Genomic DNA, 14089 nt, shown 5'->3' on the forward strand with positions numbered 1-14089 from the left:
AGCCAAAAAGCACTGCTAGACTTAATAGGCAAAACAGCAGTTTTTCTTCCCCCATTCACAATTCTGTCTCCCTAGAGATAATATTTTCGTTGTTATTAGAGAACTCACCTCCACACCTCAAAATTACATGTTCTTACTGCTATTTCTTGATTTTTTCCGCTTCAGATATTGTCCACTGACTTTTCTACTGTGAAAGATTCTGGTTTTATTTTCTTACACAGCCTAACTCCCCCAATCCCCTCACACTCATTTTCCCATTCTTCCAACGTAATTACATCAAAGTTTTTAGTTAATGCTTAGTGTTTGTTATTCATACATAGATAATATGTGCTGTAAATAATATTCACAACTGATCCAAGTAGCATATTCCAATTAGATTCCCTTCCTGTACAACTTTTTTTTTCTGAAGTTAATTGTTTCACATTTTTTTATTAGCTTGGATTTCCATGGGCCTCACCGAATGCTTCACCAATGTGTAATGCTTTTCTTAACATGTTTGAATACACCTGGTATTCCCTCAGTTCCATTTTCTTTTCACAGTGACATCTCTCCTGGAGTCCATTGTCTACCTTGGACTGGATGCTTTCCACGCCTGCTGCACAGCTACCCTCCTGGGAATTCCTTGCTCTGCTCTGCTCTGCTCAAGCCTGTTTTCTGAAACTCACGTTTTCCTCTCTGGTTTAAACATTAGTTTCAGCGGGGAACATCCCTCCTAGAAAGGATGTGGGCAGGGAAGTCTTGGGACTGCCTGTGCATGACTTTATTCTTCTTTACCCTTGACGGGTAGTAGGAATAGGCATAGAACGCTAAACTAGGTATAGACTGGCTATACAATTCTAGGTTGGAAATAATCTTTCACTAGACTCCTATAGCCTTCCTCCATTGTTTTTCTGGTTCAGAGTTGCTGTTGAAAGTCAGATCCTACTCTGGGTCCTCGATCCTTTGCCTGTGATCTTTTTTCCCTCGGGAAGCTTCTGGGATCTTCTCTTTACTTGTGTCCTCCAGCCCTGGGAAATTTTCTTTGTCAATTCCCTCTCTTCTTTTCTTTGTTCTGTATTTCTGGAACTCATGTTAGTCAGCTAGTGGGTCTCCCAAATTTATCCTCTTTTAATCCTTTCTCTCTTATTTTGTTTCTCTTTGTCTTTTCATTCTACCTTCTGAAAGAGTGCTTCCACTTTATATTTTAATCCTTCAACAGAAAATGTTCACTTTTGTAATCATACTTTTAATTACTCAAGGGTCTTGTTTTCTCACTATGCCCTTCTTCTGTTGGTGGGAGGGGATTCTGGCAATATATCTTTGTTCTCTCTGATAATATTATAGTTTGTTTTGTCATTTCATTTTGCAGCCTGCATTGTCTGTGTTTTCTCTAAGCTCATTTTATTTGTACATTTTGATCTTCTTCTTTCACTTAGAGGCATTCATCATGTTTAATAATCACTGGTAAACAGTTCAAATTGAAGAGTGAGGCTCTCCAGAATGACCTGGAAGCTCTGTGTGAGGAATGTTGCTTGTTGTCTGATGAACTTCACTGTTTTGCTAGGAGTCAGGGAATCCATTTCATTGGGGGGCCCCATATGGCACTATCTGTAGGTCTTTACTTTGGGTTAGGCAGTTTCTCCATAAAAGCATCCTCTAACCTCTTCCTAGGGAATATCAAACAAGCTGCCAATGTTCTGGGAGCTGAACTGTGGAATGGGGGGTGCTGGTGTGTGTGTGTGTGGGGCCTCACTTCAGAGTTTAGGCTTTCACTTACTCACCCTGCTTTCAGTACAGAGACTTGCCCCCAGCCTCAGCTAAATCTGAAACCCCAAGTCTGGCCCTCTCTGCTTTCTCTCTCTGGAGAATAAACTTCCCTGTCTTCAGCTGGTGTGGAATTTGGGGGTCTAACTACTCCTTAGGAAGGCTTTCAGCTCATCTTCGGAAACACTTTTTATACTTGAACTCCTGAGCCTCTCTGGGACTCTGGGGCTCACTTCAGGGTGCATCTTATTTGTACCTCCTCATGCAGCCAACACACATGGACAGGCTGCTTCTGCTTTCTCCAGCGGGCTTGGGGCACCGCTCCACCTCCCTCTCTTTGGCTCCCACCATTTGGTTGGTGTTTCTTATCTGCTGTCATTGCCTCTCTGTTTCTCACTGTCCTGGTGTGTTTGTGCCTGTTTCAATCTTTCATGATTTTTTGAGTGGCCGGAGAAAGGGAAGAGATTAGGAGATAAACACATATACTTCACTGGAAGTCCAAATTAGAAGTCCTCATTGAAAATGCTTTGGTTTGTTATTCTAAGATAACACAAAATTACTGTTAGGCAAATATTACCTACGGCAAATTTGGTTAGAATACTCTCTTTGCCCCCCTCCCTGGGAGGAAGCAATACACACAACCCACCTCCCGTTGCCTGGAGGTTCTCAGTGCCAAGGGCAACAGCCCCTCTGTGAGTCCTCTGGAGTCTCTAATGATGGAGGCTCCGGAACTGCAGCGCTACATTAAAAACCCACAGTGCTGGCCGGCGCAGTGGCTCACGCCTGTAATCCCAGCACTTTGGGAGGCCGAGGTGGGTGGATCACAAGGTCAAGAGATCGAGACCATCCTGGCCAACATGGTGAAACCCTGTCTCTACTAAAAACACAAAAATTAGCCAGGCGTGGTGGTGGGCGCCTGAAGTCTCAGCTACTCAGGAGGCTGAGGCAGGAGAATCACTTGAACCCAGGAGGTGGAGCTTGCAGTGAGCCAAGATCGTGCCACTGCACTCCAGCCTGGGTGACAGAGCGAGACTCGTCTCAACAAACAAGCAAGCAAACAAACAAACAAACAAACACCCCGCAGTGCTCCTTATCATCAGGAGGAAACTGCTCAATGGCAGGAAGCACCCCTGGCGGACTCTCTCCCCATGAAGCTCATGTTTCTCTTTTGGTCTGAGAGGCTGGAGGAGGATCAGCCCTATGAAGAGTAAACTTCTGTTTCTGAGCCCAGTCCTGCCATTGCTCTGGCTGAGTTCCTCTGTCCTGTGGGCTCTCACTGCCCCGGGGTGAGTCACACACACAGAAGAGGTAAAGCATTCAGGGGTGTGTGTGTTTGCGTGTGTCCTCAATTTCTTTCAGGATGTGATAGGAATATAAGCAGAGAAGCATGTAACTAATTCACTGGTTCCTAACTATAATATAAATTACATTTTGTAATTACATACAATTCCTTTAGGATTAATTTTTTTTCCCCAAGCAAACATTATCTGATTTTGCAGAGGACAAAGTGAGGCTCACAGAATTTACTGAAGTATATTCAAAATAGACCAGTAATTTTTCTGTCTGAAGTCAATTAGGATGGATATTCATAGGGGAGTTCGACTCTCCCTTTTTTTAATATTAAAACAATGGCAGCCGGGTGCGGTGGCTCACACCTGTAATCCCAGCACTTTGGGAGGCCGAGGCAGGTGGATCACGAGGTCAAGAGATCGAGACCATCCTGGCCAACGTGGTGAAACCCCGTCTCTACTAAAAATACAAAAATTAGCCAGGCGTGGTGGCAGGCGCCTGTAGTCCCAGCTACTTGGGAGACTGAGGCAGGAGAATCGCTTGAACCCAGGAAGTGGAGCTTGCAGTGAGCCAAGACCGCGCCACTGCACTCCAGCCTGGATGACAGAGTGAGACCCCTTTTTATCTTTCAAGTCTAAGCAATATGATCTCTTCCCTGTTTGGCTTGTTTCTAAATTTTCTGGCTTAAAGTAAAAAAGTTGGAAATGTGACAGATTCAGGGTATAATATTTCTTCCCACCACCAAATGAGCATACAGCTCAATTTTTAGCTTAGTCTTTTATTCTTGCCAACTCCTTTTAAGGGGCTAGGTCAGCATTCCCAAATATCTTTTGAGATATCAACATGAAGCACATAGATAAACCACACAGACAAATCAATAGAAAAAAAACCACTGGACCTACCTGTTGAAATAGCAAGTAACCACTGCCCCTGCTATAGTCATTTGCTGGCACGCAAGGATGAATTCACTAGTCCAGATGAGGCCAATTAAATGGTAGGACCACATATACCGAATGCCCGAAAGGGGCTTATATTCCACTTGGCCGCCTTCCATAACCTGGGCAGCTCCTAAAGTTTCAAACACAAACATGCTTTATACCAATGTTGTCCTAAGCATGAACCATGGTTCAACAAGCCACGTTTCTTTAGGCTTGGCCTTTGGCATTACATAAAACAAATGCCAAAGTCAAGTACCCACCATAATTTAAAATATACAGAGCAAAAGATCAAAATCAAAACCACACATTTAACTTGTAAATAATACCAACGGTGATAATGACAGTGACCATTGGTGGGCAATTTCCAAGACACCTGACATATACTATAATACTCATCCCACTTCGTGGATGTGAAAACTGAGGTTTAAAAGAGGCAAGGAGGCTGGGTATGGTGGCTCATGCCTATAATCCCAGCACGTTGGGAGGCTGAGGTGGGCGGATCACCTGAGGTCAGGGGTTCAAGACCAGCCTGATCAACATGGTGAAAGTCCGCCTCTACTAAGAAAACAAAAATTAGCCGAATGTGGTGGCAGGCACCTGTAAGTTCAGCTACTCGGAAGGCTGAGGCAGGAGAATCACCTGAACCTGGAAGGCTGGGGTTGCAGTGAGCCAAGATCACGCCACTGCACTCCAGCGTGGGTGACAGGGGAAGACTCCACTCTCCAGAAAAAAAAAAAAAAAAAGAAGAAGAAGAAGAAGAGGCAAGTAACTTTTGTAAAGTCTCAGAGCTCAGAATTAGTAGAAGGAGAATATAAACCTGAACACATGGGACTCTAAAAATCTGTAGATTTCCCTACCACACGACTTTGTGATGCAAACCAAACTCGGCACATTGATGAAACCACACAAAGCTATTAGTATCACGTTATAGAATCTTACTTCACCAAAAACTTAAACTTTGTAAAAGAGACAAGGGTCTTTGTTATCTCAAAAGGGATCTATTTCAGATTTCATTTCAAGAGCAAACTCTTAGCACATTTAAAACCTCTACTGGGCCTCAGTGTTAACCTTCCCAGGTTCAGATCCCAGCTTGACCCCTTTGTGGGTAACCCTGGACAAGTTATTTGGCTTCCTGGAGTTTTAGATACCTTATCTGGAATAGCTAGAGGACTTTTAGATTCCTTATCTGGAATAGCTGGAGGAGTTTTGGATTCCTTATCTAGAATACCTGTTTCCTGGTGGTATTCTGAGCGTGGAGTGAGATTACTTGGAAAACACTTGCATTGTGTCCAGACCATAGACAGATCGCACCATAAGTGATCATGGTTTATTACTATCATTAAATTTCAGGAGCACAGTGCTACATTCAACTGAGGCCAGCAAGGTTGCCTTAACAACTTTTTGCCATTCACGTGGCTATACCCTGCTTTCTTTTCTCTCCTCTAAAGAAGTCCTTTAATTAGCTCTGCTGGTAAATCCACTGGTAAACCCAAATTTACTCTGCTGGTAAATCCACTGGTAAATTCACTGGTAAATCCAAATCCCAGCTTCATGGCTGCATTTGATTTCCAGATCTTTTCCCACTATGGATTTTAAAACAACTACTACTGGGAAGAAGATGCGTGCTCTGGTCTTTGGTGAAAGCTATAGCTTGAAGAACATTTAGAGATTGTTTCATATTTCCTGTCATAGCTATAAATTGACTTTAGGTTCATCATTCAGGAGTCCTTAGAAATTCATAGTAGGGTCTGTGTGAAGGAAAGGGGAGGATATCCGTGCTGTAGATCAAAAACTGATTCCACTGACTAAGGCTGATCTTAATTCCCAAGCTCTATGTTCTGCTGAACAAGAGTTACATTGTAAGAAACAGTGGAGCAGCTTGATATACAGAGAGGTTAATATTTTATGAATGCTGGGCTCACTTTGGCTTGGAGGCAATCTCTGTTTTGGGTAAGGCATGGATAAATGCCTATGCTTTTCTAAAATGGGGTGATTCAGGGCACACTTCAGGAAACATTCCCAATTCCAGAGGAGGTGGCCCCTCCCAAGCAGAGTGCCTGTTAGGTAGATGAGGTCAGGGGACTTTGAGAACCACTCTGGAATTTCAGAAGTGCTCTGAGCCAGGGAAGAAGTACCTGCTCCTCCTACAAGGCCCAGCAGTATCAGCGACAGATTATGCTTTTGCAAAACTAGGTTTACAATATCACGAATAGTCTGAGGGCAGAGAACATTTCCACAGAACAGGAAGGATGATTTCTTCAGACAGACAAAGGTAAGTATGTCCTACAGGACCTGGACACTAATGGGGGCCAGACTCTCAGCTGCCCTGTGCTGTCAAGGGCACATATGCACACACCTCCCAACCTGGCACAGTCAGCGGTGGGAGCAGCTGAAGTGATGAGTCAAGATCCGCTTAGACATTATTTGGCATTCCCCCAAAGAATGGCATTTGGCATTCCCCAAAGAAGCTGAACCCGCAAGTTATTTTTAAGTGATCACTATTGTTTCTGAACGTCCTTATCAAAGCCATCTTCTATTTGTTCCTGGGGCTGTTTAGGACTTTCCTTTAGGGCAGGGTTTGTCACCGACGTTGTGGATCAGATCTTCGCTGGGGCTGGGACTGTCCTGCGCACTGAAGGGCGTTAGCAACATGCCTCTCCTCTCTACACAGATGCCAGGACGCTCTCCCTCCCCTCCCGCAGCCACGACAACCCAAAAATGTGTCCACACATTGCCAAATGCCACATCAGGGGCAAAAAGTCACCTGGTAGGGGGCACTTGAGAACCACTGCTTTAGACAAACGTTCAGGGGCGCTCTGGCTTCAGGGCGAAAGCAGGGAAACAAGTTGGATGCAGTTCCGAGCCTGCGGTTGCAGAGCCTGTGGGTGGGGCAGACGTGCTTAGGCACACATGACTGCCCTCTCCTGGATGGCTGTGTCAATGCAGGCAAGATCCCCTCATCACATGACAGTTGCTTTGTCTCTATGGACTGGGCACTACAGCTACTATCATGGGTAGCTAACGGGTGTTAAAGGGAAGTAGACTATGGGTAGATCCCAATATATGACGGATCTCAGGGGATAGTGGTGGGAAGAGCACTGAATTGGGAGAAGGCTTGGTTCCAAGCTCAGCTTTGAAATGTGTGACAAGCAAAGTGGGCCACAGCTCTCTGATGGTGAAGATGAGAGTAGACAAGATGAACTTGGGACAGTGATTACTGGCTTGGGCTTGAGAGTCACACAGGCTGAGAGTCACATCTCTGCACTGTGCCCTGAGCAACCTCGGGCAAATAGTGGGACTTTTTTTGAAATCTGCCTCATCACTTGAAATCAGAGGATAGTAATACCTACTTCTCACACCCTTGGTGATCTCGTCCTGTCTTGTGGCTTTTAGTGCAATACACATAGCTGTTATGAGTTAAGTATAATAAACAGGTAAGGCTGTTAGAATATTAAGTGCAATAGGGTTAGCTACAGTGAGTGCCACACAGGGTTAGCTATAAATGAGATATAGGTAGATAGAATTTCAATTCTGAAATTAACTTACACATTTATTGAGCATCTACTGCATGCTGGTATTATGCTGGACCTCAGCTATTGGGGGAACAATAAATGAGGCAAAAAAAAAAATCAGAGAGAGGATACCATCTGAGTTACTATCAGAAACTTACATGCTCCCATATCGGTCCATTCATTTCCCCTTCTTCTGCACAACTGTTTTATAAATCCCCCTTCAACCTTCAAGAGCTTCCTTCCCATCCTGACTCTCAGCCAATGATCTTACCTCCTGTTTCACTGAGCAAACTGATGCAATCAGAAAACCTCCACTAGTGCCGACCACCTCACACCTAAGCTGCTATCAACACAGGTCCATAATCTGAGCCCTCTCCCAGAACATCATATTAATAAATGGTCCATGATCCTACGGCCACACTTCACCAGATCCCACTCTTTCTCACCTGTGTGAACATAACTTTTCAATAATTTTCACCCTCTTCATCAAAATCTTTCCACTGAATCATTCTCAACTATCTCTCATCTTTAAGAAAAATCTACTGTGGACTCTTTCCTCTTCCAGCTTCCTCCCCATTTCTGTTCCTTTTAACAGCGAAATTCCTCAAGATTGTTTATACTTGCTCTTACAATTATTTTCCTCCCATTTTCTCTTCACCTGCTCCAATCATGATCATTCAGTGGTCAATCCTCAGTTCTTCCTTTAGCGGCAGCACTTGCCACACTGGACCACGCACATCTCTGTGAAACCCTTCACTCGCATTCCAGGGCCCCACACTCCACCCTTTCTCCTTCTGCCCCCGGTCACTCCCTGTCAGCCTTCTTTGTTTGTTCTCCCTCATCTCCTGGGCATCCTGAAGTGCCTCAAAGCACAGTCCTTGGATTTCTTCCCTTATCTATCTACATTCATTCTAATCTCATGGTTTTAAATACTATTAATATGTTCCCAAGTTCCTAAATGTAAATCCTAGCCAGGACCTCCTCCACTAACTTCAGACTCAGATAGCTAACTGCCTACTTAACATCTCCATCTGGTGGTCTAAAAGACATGTCAATTAAAGCAACTAAAAATTAATTTCTGATCTACCCCTAAAATGCTATACTCAAATTCTTGCCCCATATATCAGCTTATGGGAAAGTTATTTTCCAGTTGCTCAGGCCAAAATCCCTCAGAGTCCTCTCCGACTCCTCTTTCTTTCATGTAACCAGAAAATCCAATTTGCTCTACCTTCAAAATATATGCAGAATTCAATATGTCACACCACTTCCACCATTATGACCTATTCCAAGCCACCATCCTCTTCTTACTGAATCACTGCTATTAAAATGTAGTCAGGTCAAGTTTTTATTCTGCTTAAAATCCTGTAAAAACTTCCCAATTCAGGTTAGAAGCCAAAGTTCCTACAAAGGCCAGAAAGGCCCCAGGATCTGACTGTGTGCACCCTGACTCCCCCCTGAACCAAGCTCTCCCTCGCTCACTCCACTCTGGCTGAATAGGCTTCCCTTGCTGTGCCCTAGAACTCCGGCCTCTTGCCAGCCCCTGTGCCTGGGCTGTTTCCCCTTGCTTTAGATGTTCTTTTGGCTCTGCACTCACCTACTTCAAATCTTTCCTCATCATCACCTTCTCAGTGAGGCATCCCCAATCACTAAATTTTAAATGACACCCTGCCCCCTCATGCATTTCCTATTTGTCCTTTCTGCTTAATTTTTCTCCATGCCACTTATCAACTTTTAAAGTACTATAACATTGACTGACTTATTTTATTTAAGGCCTGTCTCCTTCTACCCTCCAAACTGGAAGAAAAGCTGTATCTCCAGCATTTTTAACAGGGTCTGTACACAGTAAATACTTAATAAATATTTGTTGATTGAATGAATGAATGGATATATCTTCCTCAAGTAATATATCTATTAAAGAGATTTGGAGACAATTTTCTAGAGATCTTCCTTGAGAGCATCAGAATAATCTGAAAGATATTCATAATGCAGTTAGCTGTAGGTCTGGATATTATTAGCAAGCTTTAAAGCATTTCAAAAGACTAAGGTGATATAATGATTATTGCAGATGGCAGTTCCTTAAGGAAGGCAGTCCAGCTGGTTGGGATAATTCCCCAAAGGAAGCAGGCCTAATTTGGAGGGGTTCTACTTTCTAGCACATTCTGTGCACTTGGCCTTGTCCAGCACACTGACCCAAGGGTCCTGCCAGCCCCAGTCTGCTGACACTCATCCTGCCTGTGTCTCGCACTAGCTTCAGCTTCTGCTCTGGCAGCAGCTGAGGATTAGGAAAAAAGAGAGGAAAGTCTCATTGACAGGCAGCCTGCAATATATGAGCTCTTCATGTGTCCATCTCATTTCACACCCATGACACTGATGTGATGTTACTCCCTGGGTCAGCACCCCTAACTGAATCCATTCAGGTATGGAACTGAGCTAAGAGACACAGAAAGAAAAAGGCATGGTCCTGGCCCTCACATGCTCTTCCTCTTGTGGGAGGACAATACATCTTGCTTTATTGTTCATCGCACTTATCACTAAGGAATGCATATTTCCTTATTCACTGCCTCTCTGCCCACCCACTAGAATGGCAGGCCTGAAGAGCAGAACCGCTGTCTTGTTCACTGCTGTATCTCAAGTACCCAGGGCATGTAGTGTGACTCCAGGGCTGACGGGGCAGGCATGAGATAAATCGTTGTTGAAAGAATGAAGAATATAAAACACGCAAGGAAAAAAATGGAGGAGAAATAGATCTAAGTACGGCTGATAAATTTATAGGAGATTTTCCAAGAAGAATAATACTCAAAACCAATCTTGAAGAATGACTGGTTTGAGGAAGCAGTTTAGGGGGAGAGTTGGGGTGAGAGTTGGGCAGGGGAGGGGATTCTAGAGGAAGATCCCAACAGGAGCAAAGGTATGGGGACGTACGTGAAGACTGCTTTCCTTTGCACCTTGCCAAAGGGACCAGGAACTTCTGAAATGCAGGAGCTGTTACAGCTCTCTCCTGTGCACCCTCCCTTTACTCTTTTCCTGGAACAAGACTGGGCCACTAGCAGGCTTTTGCAAAATAACTTCAATTATCTTCTAGATCTCTAATAACTTAAAAAAACAGACAATTTTCTTTTAAATTGTGTTATTGAATGTGCCAGAGAAAGCAAAGAATAAACCACAGAACTGAAGGTACTAGATGTTTCTTGGTCAACATTAATTCCTAATACAAAAAATACATATGGTTCCTTATTTGTAAAGCAAAGCTCTTGTCTCATCTCAGCCTCCTAACATCCTTGTGAGGCAACCTTACATCAGTTTCCCATGACAAAAATGGCAAAAAGGAAGCACAAAGGCAGAGCCAGCCTGGGTTCCAGGTCATTGGATGGGAAACCTATGGAAAGCTCTCTGTCTGAGCCTGCTGCCTCCTTTCCAAGCCCACTCCTTTGTGTCCCCCAAGTACATGGTGTATGCTGTGTGCAGCCCTGTGATTAAATCTTCTAACTGCAGCGCAGACCGGGAGGGCAGCCCCCACCCCTGCAAAAATCCAATAGAGGTCTTTTCTATTGTACAGACTCTGGAGCTTCCAGACCATCTTAATGACCACTGGAGGTGACCAGGTCATCTGAGCTCCTTCCAACCCACCAGATTACCAAGGTTACCACAGTTTTCACTTTTTCCTATTGGATTTTAGTAGTTCCTGTCATATTGCTGGTAACAGACAAATCCCAAAGGACTAATAAATGTCATTGTTGGGTGGTGGAGGATGGGGGTTTGATAAGATCTGCTGAACAAAAAATCCCCAAACAAGTCGGAATTTGTCAACTAGTTAAGAGAATGATTAACGGTCATTAGAAAAATAGTACATCTGGGCAAAAATGATCAACCCAAGTTCGCTCCTATCTCTCTTTTTTTTTCTTCTAATGCAGCCAAAAACAGTATTCATTCAGCCATCTGACACAACTTAAACAACTATTTGTGTGGCTCACACCCATAATCCCAACACCTTGGGAGGCCAAAGCAGGTGGAGTGGACTGCTTGAGCCCAGGATTTCTAGACCAGCCTGGGTAATATGGCAAAATCCTGTCTCTACAAAAAAAGCACAAAAATTAGCTAGGCACAGTGGCACGTGCAGCCCCAGCTACTGGGGAAGCTGAGGTGGGAGGATCACTTGAGCCTGGAGGTTGATGCTACACTTGAGCCTGAGCAACAGATTGAGGCCCTGTCTCAAGAAAAACAAACAAACAAAACCAACAAAAACGACCATTTCCACACTGAGGATGCCCACACACAAAACCGGGCGCTAACTGAAGAGTGTGTCTGTTCCCCTGAAGCTGCCTGTGGGAGGTGGAATGAGACAATCGGGCACTGTGTGGCGGGCTCGCCACCCGACCACCTGGCGCCTCTTCACAACAGGTGAAAGCGGCTCAGAGTCCCTCTCAAGTGTTAGCTGGGGCATCTTCTGAAGATCAAAAAGTGATGCAGCTGCTGATCTGCCCAGCCGCAGAACCAGGCTCTCTGGCACTGGTGAAAAGGCCTCTGAGAACAAAGGGGACCCTGTGTACCTGGGTCGGCCACAGGCAGGTGGAAGGAGGGGACAGGTGATTTGGTTTCTATGATGCCTGACCCCAGCGGGGTGAGGGGGTGGTGGTCGCTCTGCGTGGCACCTTCTCTCCTGAAAAGCCTGAAATCGACCTGCTCATAGATGCCTCCCATAGGTCCGGGACACCCAGTTTCCTTTCCGGCCCCTCGACTGTTCTCGCTGTTTGCTGCTTGCACTGACAGCGAATTGTCACACTTCACTGCGTGATCCTGAGAGGTGGCTGCAGAATGACACACTACCTTCAGCCCTGAAGAATAACCTCCAGGTCTCTCTGCAGTGGAGGCCACTAAGCCCTGGGCCCAACCTAGGCCTACGCAGGGGCACAGGCTGGCAGTTCACGCCCAAGCCGGCCTTAGGGCTTGTTCCTCTCTGATTTCACTGGCCTGGGCTCTTCCCTTGACCCCTGTGGCCAGGTCCTCTCGTTGTGCTGTCTTGACCCCCACTGCATCCCCCTTTGTCTCTTTCTGTATTTTTCGACCTGGCAATTTCCAGCCTGCCTTCTGAGAAGCCCTCCCTGACTCGCAGCACGGGTTACAGCCTTGTTCTGCTGCTCCCGTAGCTCCCCAGATTTCTCTAATCATCATATCCATCAACCTTCGCTGCAATCACACGTTTCATTGTTGGACCATCCTGCTCGACTGTAAGTACTGAGGGCAGAGAGACGACCTCAGTCTTGTTTCCTACCTCCCACTAGTGCCGTGCTCAGCACCTCATCCCCACAGTGCCCACCAAATACTTCTCAATTAAATTAAAACCATCCCTGCTCCAAAACATCATGGGGTCTAGCCATAGACACAGTTCCTTTTACCCAGATTCACAGCCAACAGGAGCCCCCTGGCTGGACTGGCTGCACTGAAGGAGGCAGGAAGAGGAGGGTCCTTCGCTGGTCCTGAGCCGTATTTCCTAAGACCTCACTGTTTCTCTGGTGATTCTCTAGAGGCGAGGGTACAAGCCCTACAGTGCCGCTGCCCAGGGCCACTGCCACCACCTCCATCACACCTCATCCCCAGCTCGCTCTGGCTGTCAACCTCGAGCCCCAGACACATTATGGGCACAGCCCACATCCACCAGCCAACTGCTATGGTCCCCAGTGAAGCTCAGCTTCATCCTGAGCAAATTTGAAGAGGCCTATTTTTATTTCCTAGCTTTCAATCTCAGATGCAAGGAAGGTGTGAGGTAGTGGAAAGAGCACAGGCTCTGTTCCAAAGCCTGGAGTCACAGCACGTCATGCCTCCCAGCTGTATGACCTCAGACACATGACTTCCTCAGAACCTCAATTTTCCTGCCTGTAACTTGAGCATAACAATGCCCACGTCACATGGGGACTGTGATGCCTGGGGGACAGAACATAAGAAAGCATCCATACAGAGATTAGAATCTAGGACATTTTCAACAAAGGTTTGTTTCACTTCATGCACCGGGGCCACTGCCCTTCCCTTCTGACCAGGGTTGAGCCCCCTTCAAGCTCTCTTGAGGAAGACCATCCAATGCTGAGACTTCACCTGTCTCATGGTATCTATTCTCCCCTCTTTTCTTGGTAATGGAACCTCTGATTTTTAAATGGTGCGTGGCTGCCGAAAATAAAACTACATTTCCTGGTGTTGCTTGCAGACAAGTGCTGCTATGTAACTGGGACCTGGCTGGTGAGGTGTGGGTGGAAGCGCCACCTGTGACTTCTGGGAGGGGCATGCTCGCTTTCCTCCCTGCCACCCTCAAGGTCGGAATAAGGCATGGCAGTGGGAGCCTGAGCGGCCGTTCACTATGAGGTGGAAGCAAGGGCAGAGGCTGCAGAAGAAGAAAGCGGGTGCCTGAGTCCTTGAGCTCTAGGGAACTAGGCTGGGATGGATCCTCTCCGTGTGGACTTCATCTGTGTGACAGAGAAATTACCTTACATCCTTCTTTAGCCACTGTTGTTTTGAGTTTTCTTTCACTCCCAGACAAACCTCATTCTGATGGATTACACTCCTTTGACCAATGTTCCTCCCTGGGTAATTATCAGAAGTTCACTGCAGGCCTTCAGC

The 14089-nt window shown here is 45.7% G+C and overlaps 1 protein-coding gene across 3 annotated transcripts in view; it reads right to left on the reverse strand.

The window, feature by feature from the left end:
- LOC105485419 (solute carrier family 44 member 3) overlaps nucleotides 1-14089 on the reverse strand; it is a 74129-nt gene that overhangs the window by 32933 nt on the left and 27107 nt on the right. For all 3 annotated transcript variants that reach the window (XM_071076128.1, XM_071076111.1, XM_071076174.1), the window contains exon 10: nucleotides 3936-4101. In XM_071076128.1, coding sequence (XP_070932229.1) covers nucleotides 3936-4101 — 166 coding nt within the window. The remainder of the gene's footprint in view (nucleotides 1-3935; nucleotides 4102-14089) is intronic.

The sequence above is a fragment of the Macaca nemestrina genome, chromosome 1, assembly GCF_043159975.1.
Source record: "Macaca nemestrina isolate mMacNem1 chromosome 1, mMacNem.hap1, whole genome shotgun sequence".
NCBI classification, from domain to species: domain Eukaryota; kingdom Metazoa; phylum Chordata; class Mammalia; order Primates; family Cercopithecidae; genus Macaca; species Macaca nemestrina.